The sequence below is a fragment of the Panthera uncia genome, chromosome B4 (genome assembly GCF_023721935.1).
Source record: "Panthera uncia isolate 11264 chromosome B4, Puncia_PCG_1.0, whole genome shotgun sequence".
Classification (NCBI taxonomy): Eukaryota; Metazoa; Chordata; class Mammalia; order Carnivora; family Felidae; genus Panthera; species Panthera uncia.
The window spans coordinates 73,459,119-73,469,115 of NC_064809.1; the positions used below are offsets into that span (position 1 = coordinate 73,459,119).

Below are 9,997 nucleotides of genomic sequence, written 5' to 3' on the forward strand. Positions count from 1 at the left end.
CTGGTAATTTGATTTGGATCCTCTGGATGTCACTCCTGGATCTAAATAAAACTTCACCTCAGTCTATTTGTCGTGTCCACTTCCTGACTACTTCTATAAATGATGTTATTCCCACAATTCTGACCTTGGGAAACTTCTCTTTCTATATACATTCTTTCCTGGCATTATTTTATTCACCTCTATGGTGAATAAAACTCATATGGTTTTGACCCCCTAATCTGAAGTCCAAACTAATCTCCTGACCATTGAGCAACACATCCTACCACTATACACACATTTTAAATGCAACATATACAAAATAGAGTACATTTATTCATACTTTTGCATAATAAATGCTTATTAAAATACTTACTATGAACCAAGCACTCCATAAAATCTATCCTCCATTATGTCACCCCCATGCACTTTTTTCATTAATAAGTGTGAAACTCTCATAGTCCTTCTGTTTGTTGCATCTGACTGGTGGCGTAAATTAAATTGTAAGTATCACAAAAACTTATTACGTGAAACTCATGCTTTGCCACCAACTGTCTCATCTGATACAAGTCACTTTCATTTTCTCATTTAAAATGAAAGGCTACAAAGAATACAAAAATACTAATCCTAGGGGTGTGTGAGTGGCTCAGTCGGTTAAGCATCCAACTTCAGCTCAGGTCATGATCTCACAGGTTGTCAGTTTGAACCCCGTGTGGGGCTCTGTGCTGACACTCAGAGCCCAGAGCCTGCTTCAGATTCTGTGTCTCACTCTCTTTCAGCCTCTCTCTCTTTCTCCCTCTCAAAAATAAATAAACATTTGAAAAAACTTTAAATACTAACTCTAAGGAATACATGCGCCCTGATGTTTATAGCAGCATTATCTACAATAGCCAAATTATGGAAAGAGCCCAAGTGTCTATCGACTGATGAACAGATAAAGAAGAGGTTGGTGTATATTATCATGGAATATTACTCAGCCATAAAAAAGAATGAAAACTTGCCACTTGCAATGACATGGATGGAGCTAGAGAGTATTATGCTAGGTGAAATAAGTCAGACAGAGAAAGACAAATACCATATGCTTTCACTCATATGTGGAATTTAAGAAACAACCATTAAAAAAAAAACATAGGGTGGGGGAAGAGAGAGACAAAGCAAGAAACAGACTCTCAACTATAGAGAACAAACTGGTGGTTATCAGAGGGGTGGGGTGGGGGGATGGGTGAAATAGGTGATGGGGATTAAGGAGTGCACTTGTGATGAGCACCAGGTGTTGTACTGAAGTGCTGAATCACCGTATTAGACACCTGAAACTAATATTACACGATATGTTAACTGGAATTTAAATAAAAACTCAAAAGTAAAATAAAGGGCTAAACCAGATCGAATGTTTTCAAACCTCTTTTAGCCCTGACTATATTCTTTTTTAAATCCTACATAAAAACATAAACAAATAAAAGTGATCAAAGTAGAGCTTCTTTGGATTAATGGGGGGCTCAAGAAGATGCAATGCCACTCACTTACGCCCCCCTTTTCCTTGTCTCCCAACAGGGCTGAGCCAAACTGCTACCACTCCATCAGCTGGTCCACCTCTCACCCAATCACGTCAAGTCCTAAACTGCCTCTTACCTTATTTACCTTCATAGTTTACAGATGCCATGCCAGTCAAGGATCGACGCTTTCCAAACACCACAAAAATCATACTAAATTGGCCTTAATTACAAGGAGTACTATTTGCTTCCCAGAACTGAGTTTTTTTGTTTTGGTTTGGGTTTTTTGCTGACATGCTGTCACATATTAAGCATTCAGTGAAGTCCGGATTTAACCTTGCTCAGAGGATGACATTTACTGGGGCCCGAGAGAGACAAAGGGCTACAGGCAGACGGCTGCAGGTGTGCTGGTCTCTGGCTGTCCTCCTGGCCACCCAGGAACACCAACTGGAATAGTCATCCATACCTTGCCCCACTCCGGCCCTAGAGCATTCCACACTCCTGCAACATGACGGCCAAGGCACCCACTACTCAGAGGCCCTGGCACAGATGCCTCCTCCAGGAAGCCTGCCCTGCGTCCCTCCAAAGTTGACTATAGACAGGTACTGGAAGATGTGTTCCAGTACCTGGAACACAGGTACTAGACAGTTCTAGACAGGTTCTAGACAGTTAGAAAATCAATAAATAAAAATAAACACAGGGGTGCCTGGGTGGCTCAGTCAGTTGAGCACCTGACTTCAGCTCAGGTCATGATCTCACAGTTCGTGAATTCGAGCCCTGCGTCAGACGCTCTGCTGACAGCTCAGAGCCTGGAGCCTACTTGGGATTCTGTGTCTCCCTCTCTCTCTGCCCCTCCCCCTTTCATGCTTGCTCTCACTCTCTCTCTCTCTCAAAAATGAATAAACGTTAAAAAAAAAACAAACAAATAAAAACAAACCAGTAACCACAAAGATGGGGGCCCCAAAGGAGACCATTCCTGCCCACTCACCAGCCTGGGCCCATTTACCATGTCTGCAGAATGATGCCTATGTGCCCCACCACTTGTGAATCCAGCCCAGCCATGACTGCTTCACATGACCAGCCTGGAGATGGGAGCAGAGAACTCAGAGTGGGCCGTCCAGACCTCCCCATCCCCCAAACACCCAGCATAACCGCTCACACAGGGGCACACGCACCCAGTGGTCAGGGAGCCCTGCCCTTCCAGTTCCTGGCCCTCACGATGTGTTAGGGTGTTAGGGTTGCTGGGTCACAGGCACCAGTCTGGGCAGGACCGCGGCTGCCCGGAATCAGGGACATGCGTGTGTCCATCTGTTCTGTCCTGTCTAGTTGCCCCCACAGGGCCCGTCCTCCCTGTCCCTTGGGGAGCACCCTCCAGGAGCACTACCCACCCTGGAGAAGTGTTCGGAAGCCGCGTATGGGCATCTGGGAGCTGTACACATAACATGTCTCATGTTAGTGAAAACCGACCTCTGTGCTCTGGAGCAGAGATATGTAAGGCAAAGAGAGTTTGGGTGTGAAGAAGGAAGATAGGTATTACTTTGCCAGGCGAAGGAAGCTGCTGCAGGCTCGTGCCTCCAAGACTGCAAGCCCGCCCGGGGGTAAAGGGCTGAGGGATTTCTAGGAAAATACAGAATATGGCGGCTTCGATACAAATCTGGGACACGGAGCCAGCCACGTTCATCATGTCTTCTTCCAGCCATGGTCTCATGACTGGGGCTGGCACCAGCCGACCAGTCCCCTAAGTATACACTGAGGTCAGCGGGATGTCAACATCGATACTGAGGTCCTGGAACAAAGGATTCCACAGAAAAACAAGTGAAGGGGACGGGGAGGTTTCAAGAATGAGGAGGAGTTTAAAGTTTAAAGTCGAGCCTTGCTGAAACACTAGTGTGTCCATCTTAATTTCCACCCGTTGTTTCTGTGGCAATTTCAGTCATGCCACCCAGGAGCCAGGGGAGCCGTGTGGGCACAGAGCAAGTGGGGTGAGTAGGGCCCTCTCATCACCCATCTACCCCCTCCTGGCCCTGCCCGGGCCCATCTGTACACTGAGGCGAGCCAAGGGTCCACACGGATGGTCTGGCAGGAGGAGTACAGCTCCACAGGGACCACGGACTCCGTGGCATCCTCCACCAATGGTGAAGGGTAACGTGCCCTCCGTGTTTGTTACTTATATGTGAGCCCCAATAAATGCTGATGACGCTTCTCTGTCTTAAATCAGAAATACAAAATTTTGACTTCAGACATTTCAAAGACCCTCTGTAGGACTTACTAAAAACAATTCATTACATACTTCAATTACCATTCTTTAATAAACTCCTTTAAAAATTCAGTATGTGCTTAAAATAGAAACACTAGAAACTTAGGGCTGAATAATATTCCCAAGGTGGAGTTATAGCCTTTCGTTTAACTATTATAACGGACGATCCTGTCGGAGGAATGAGGAAAACTGCAATGTCCACTGGAAATGAGTTGCAGTTCAGGCGGTAATGTGTCACAGCTCACCTCCCTCAACACTTTCTACGGGCTTTCTCAGGCCAATGATGCCATGGGGGAAATGTCCATTTTCCAGCAGTTTTTCTTCAAATCTCTTTCTTAGTCTCTTGTTTTTCAACACCCCCACTCCCACCCCAAGCCTAATAATAGTCTTTTCTAGGCTTTCAATAATTCCCTCAGCTCAGAAACTTGAAATACTGCCCTGGAGAGAACCTCTGTGCCTCCTACTCAATTCACCTTTCTAGTTAAGTGCGAACTGCGATTAGGGAGGCCCGAGCTCGGCTTCAGACTGGGACTTCAGGGAATACAGGGCAGCGGCCCAGCTTCCTCTGGGGGCCCGACCCAGCCCCGCAGCTCCCTAAGTACAGATGGCCTTCCGACTGGTTCTATTAGATTGTTCTTTCTTTAGGTGATGCTCTCAGAGAGTATTCAGGAGCTCAGAGGAAATAAATGAACACCAGGCACGTTACTGCACCTGAGATCATGTGAGAAGGTATCCATGGAATGTGTGCCTGTTGTTCAGAACAGGAGCTTCTTTAAAAAGAACCGTCCCTGTCTTTCCATACAGCGGCCTGCGTTGAAGCATGACCCCGCTCTAGGTTAAGGTGTTCTGGAGAATAGTCCTGATTCTGTGATGTATCCAGTGCTTCCAGAGCTCGAGCCATTCTAATTTCCCTCACTCACTGACAGCAAAGAGAAAAGGCTCTATACTCTGCAAAGAGACGCTTGCGGCGGGGGTTCTGTTATCGGGACTTACCTACCAAGAGTCTGCTTGTGATCGGGAAGACAGAACGTGTGGAGTTGCCTCCTCCAAGAAAAGGCAGGGGAATGGTAATATCTCGTCTGGTTTTCTGGTGGCCCCCCTGTTTTTCTGCCTGTAAAGTGCTGTGTATGTTTCAATTCTGCTGCTTTTCCTCTCCCCCCTCTCCACCCCACGATCCCTTCCATCTGTCCTAAAGTCTGAGGTGTCTGCTCCACCCGTTCCTTGTCCCTAAGCTAGAGGGGGGAACATCTTACTCCTTGGCGGACCATCTCCCCAGATGGGACTCTGATATCTCTGCTTCTCTGAATGACGCATCTGTACCAGCTGCCCTAGACACCTTCCCTCCCTCCCTGCTTCACACTAAGGAAGTGACACTTTAAAGTCTGGGCATAGGGGTGCCTGGGTGGCTCAGTTGGTTAAGTGTCCAACTTCAGCTCAGGTCATGATATCACGGCTTGTGAGTTCGAGCCCCATGTTGGGCTCTGTGCTGACAGCTCAGAGCCTGGAGCCTGCTTCAGATTCGCCTCTCTCTCTCTCTCTTTTCTCTCGTCCTTTCCCTGCTTGTGCTCTCTCAAAAATAAATAAATAAACTCTTTTAAAAATGTTTAAAAAAAACAAAAAGTAAAGTCTAGGAATAAATCCCTCTCATTCTTCAGGACCCCAAAGGATTACAAAAAGCAAACACCTGGAATGAAATGAAGGTATCAGAGAGAAAGGTGGACTGTCAGAGGCACTTATTTTCCTGCTTGCTCAGCACAACAGTTAGAAGCACAGTAGGCTTTTTTCCTCGTTGTGGAAGTCCCCCTGCAACAGTTAACCTCCTGAGAGCCATAAACTCATAAACATACCCAATATCCTCTCTCATCTCTTTGTAAGAGAAATCGATCGAATGACCAGGTATCTGGTGGGTATGAGGCATCTGTGTTGGCAAAATGGCAACACAGGCGTTTATCCAAGACACTGCTGAAATCCTCCTTCTACATCTCCCATCCCTCCATGACCAGCCCCCCTGTCCACTCCTGCCCACAATCCATGTTCTAACTCTGGTGTCCGTCTGCCACATCTCAGGATGGAAGCTTCCCTTCCCAAGAGTAACTGCTGGTCTGCTTTACTTTTATGCTTCATTGATCTGGGATTAATTGTTCCTGGTCATTAAAGAAGTCTGAGGCATCAATCTGGGGTGCTGCTGAGGGATTGTGAAGGGGAGGGAGATGCCTTTGTGACAACTTGAAATCACACAAGAGAAGTTGCTGTTGCCTTCTTCCATAAAAAACGTGGGTGTCGGGCAGGACAGAAAAGGATTCTCCATAAATGCTACGCTTCTTCAGATGAGAGAGCTTGAAGCCCCAGCGGACACTGTAGCCAGGTCCCCCTTATGAGTGAAAGCGGAAGAAGGCAAGCGATTTCCAGGGTAGCCATATCCCTAAATATTTTGAAATACAGGAATCTTTGGGAAGATGGCTTCCACGTATCATTTTACTTTGCTTGTATGGATTCAAGATACAGTGTTCACTTACTGCAGTATCTACAATTTTATCCATGCAGGATCCTCAGAAGTAACTTCTCCAGTTATGCTTCACCACCCCTGGACCGAAGCTAGTGTCCTGCAGGCACACAGAGGTGAACATTGCCCTCTCTGTCCTGGCACACAGGTAACCCAGACTTGGGTCTAAGATGGACTCAAGTGGGGCTGATGGATTTGTTAATGGGATCAGAATTTAAGCTTTTCATGATGCGAGTTAGCACCTAGTCATAAGATGGCTGCAGAGCTGAAAGGGTCAGAAGCAGGGCTCTCTGAATCGGTAAGATTAAATATTTCTGTGAAGACAAAAGCCCACTATGGGATCGGACTGTGGACTGACAGACAAAAACAGAATACTGCTAAATTAGCCTCAGACGTCCAACTGAGGAAGGAATCTTCGCATAGGATGTAGTCTGAGAAGCTAGGGTTCAAAATGATTCTTAGTATCACGATTAACATAAATTGCTCACCATCTGGTCCTCTTGGTTACACAGCTGATCCCTAGAGCAAGCGGATGCAAGAAACACTTAAAAGAAAATCGGAAGACTCTTCACTCTGACCCGCAGGGGGCAATAAAAGAATGATACATCCACAATAAATTACAAGCAGCTTCTTGCAATGGTGGCAACAATGCTGTGGATTCTACAAAAATGAGACCGCAGGAGGGGCTGCGGCGTGAGGCGGTGTGCTCTGGGTAGATAACAGCATCCTGGAAATTCAGCCGCGGTGGCCTCCACGCAGCGTGAGTGGGCAGCCTGGCGACGCTGGGGGGCAGCAATGTCAGCAGGACTTCTGCCGGGCGCTAGCGCTGTGGGGGCCGCTGGAGTCCGGGAGGAGACTGTGCTGAGGATAGTCCAGAGGTTTTTTTCTAAGGCACGCGGGAGATGACGTGGAGAGGCTTCCAAAATAATCGGACAGAAATCTGAGAGGTAATCAGAAGCCAACGGGCAGGCAAGAGCCAGAGAAATGCTGATTTGTGATTGTTGTTGTCAAGTTGTGATCTATATTCTCAAGGAGCTCACAATCGGGAGGGGAAAACTGAGATCGCTGTCTAACATGAGACAAGACACACAGTTCAGACTATGCCATAAGGCACCTGAGAGCAAGTGTCCCAGTGATTTGAACAGAGAGCTGGGCAGTCAGGACAGGCTAGAAGCAAAAAGCAGGTTTACAGATGACACTGGAAGACCCAGGAGAGTCTGGGTCAGTGGGCTTAACAGGAGAACATACGAAAAAGAATGTGAGCAAAGACACAGAAACAAATAGACCTTTCTGGTGTCTAAAGCAGCCAAAATGACCACGAGTTTAAGGGCAGATGAAGAAGAATTTGAAGCATCTGAATAAGAAAAGTGTTCCTTATCACTGTGCACTAAGCCTAGACATTGGGCTGATAATTAGGAAAAAAAAATAATGTAATTTACTTCTACTTCTCCCATTTTTACTTCTATTTGTTGTCAACATGACATTACAAAATACCCCTTAATATCAGACTTCTCTCATGTAAAAATGGGGATAAAATTCCTTGCCCCATGGCTAATAATTCCTTATCAAATTTTACAGAATTGCCTTGAAACAATTGAGATAGTGATTTAAAAAATGCTCTGTATTTAATAAAGTCTTACTAAAGTTAAATGCTCTGTTCATAAGTAGAGAGCAAGGACACATTATGACTTTCATGGTTCCAGGCACTTTTGCCTCCCTAGGCTCCTTTTCTTTCCATACAAAGAGATATTGAAATGTTGCAGTTATAAAGATGAATAGAATGCAGATTCTTCTGATCTTAAAAGAAATTTAAAATGTTTTCATCAGCCATGTAACAACTGGGGCCCTAGGCACTGGACCTACTGTGCCTAATGGATATCAACTCTGGTAGGGAATCACTGGATGATTTTGAACCAAAAACTTGTGGTTGAGACATTGAAGAAAGAAGGTTTAGAAAACCACTCAGATATGTGCTAGATTTTTGACGATTTCTAAAGTCTAAGAAGAATTGGTAGAATCTAAATACTATGAATGTGTAGGTGAACCAAAGCTATTCATTGGTCCAGTGAAATCCCTAATGGAAGGGGCAGAAGATTCTCTGAAGCACGCAAAGACTGCGATGTAGGATCGCTGATAACAAAACAGGATAAAAACTTTTCCTGAGATGCAGTAAGGGCAGCTTCAAGGGATGTATGGTAAGAGGGGTGATGACCTGAAGGAGACAGATCTCATCGCTATTTCTATTCTATTCCAGGGAAATCCCCTCCACAAATGGCCTGGAGGAACCACAGCATCATCACCGAGTTTATTCTCACGGGGCTGTCCGACGACCCCCACATCCAGGCTCTGCTCTTCGTGCTCTTCCTGGGGATTTACCTCCTGACCATGATGGGGAATCTGATGCTGCTGCTGGTGATCAGGACCGATTCCCGCCTCCACACGCCCATGTACTTCTTCCTGAGTAACCTGTCCTTCCTGGACCTCTGCTTCTCTTCTGTCACTGTGCCCAAGCTACTGAAGGACCTTCTGTCTGAGAAGAAAACCATCTCAGTAGAGGGCTGCCTGGCTCAGGTGTTCTTCGTGTTTATCACCGCAGGGACTGAAGCTTTTCTGCTCTCGGTGATGGCCTATGACCGCTATGCCGCCATCTGCCACCCTCTGCTCTACGGCCAGGTGATGAGCAGCCAGCTCTGTGTGAGGCTGGTGCTGGCCTCATGGGGCCTGGCTTCCCTCAATTCAGTCATCATTGTGCTTTTGGCTATTAACCTGGACTTCTGTGAGGCCCAAACCATCCACCACTACACCTGTGAGCTGCCCTCCCTCTTCCCTCTGTCTTGCTCTGATATTTCCATCAATATTGACATCTTGATCTGCTCCACCTTACTGCATGGGCTGGGAACCTTCCTCCCAATCTTCTTTTCCTACACCCGTATTGTCTCCACCATCCTGCGCATCACCTCCACCTCAGGCAGAAGCAAGGCCTTCTCCACCTGCTCCTCCCACCTCATCGCAGTGATCCTGTTCTTTGGCTCAGGTTTGATTCGCTATCTTATGCCCACCTCGGGTTCCTCCCTGGATTTGCTCTCCTCCTTGCAGTACAGTGCAGTCACGCCCTTGCTGAATCCCCTCATCTACAGCCTAAAGAACGTAGAGGTGAAGGCGGCTGTGAGAAGGACAGTGGAGAAATACCTACACTATTTTAGGTAGTGAACAAGGACGCAGAGTGCAGGAGAGAAATTTGTTTTGCCGTCTGCTTGAACCTCAGGTAGAAGAACTCTGCGGTGCCTGGGTGGCTGGTTGGTTGGTTAAAGCCTCTGACTTTGGCTCAGGTCACAATCTCGCAGTTCACGAGTTCAAGACCCACGTCAGGCTCTGTGCTGTCGGCACAGAGCCTGGGGCTCACTTTGCATTCTGTGTGCCCCAGCCCTTCCCTGACGCACATTCTGTTTCTCTCAAAAATAAATAAACATTAAAAAAAAATTTTTTTTTTTGAAGGACAATTCTTGACCACTAACTTGAAGGGAGCCCTGTACCGTCCTCTCCCTGGCTCTCCCAACAACAAAAAGTAAAATACATGAAATTATATCTAGTTTATCTCTGTGGCTTATAAAGTTCTGTTTTTTCTTCTGCTCCTTTATACCATAGCACCACTTCCTTCGTAGAGCTCGTGATTCGATGTTGTGTCTCCTGAATTAATCCGTAACGTACTTTATCTTGTCACCCTTATTATTTTTTGTCCTACTGATCTACCTTGTTAAAGATTTATCCATT

The 9,997-nt window shown here is 46.4% G+C and overlaps 1 protein-coding gene across 1 annotated transcript; it reads left to right on the plus strand.

Annotated features, from left to right (window-relative positions):
* Positions 1 to 8,497: 8,497 nt before the first annotated feature.
* On the plus strand, positions 8,498 to 9,552 carry LOC125920207 (olfactory receptor 8S1-like). Its single transcript, XM_049627259.1, has one exon. The coding sequence runs from the start codon at positions 8,498 to 8,500 to the stop codon at positions 9,431 to 9,433; it is 936 nt and encodes a 311-aa protein (XP_049483216.1). The 3' UTR covers positions 9,434 to 9,552.
* The last annotated feature ends 445 nt before the right edge of the window (positions 9,553 to 9,997 follow it).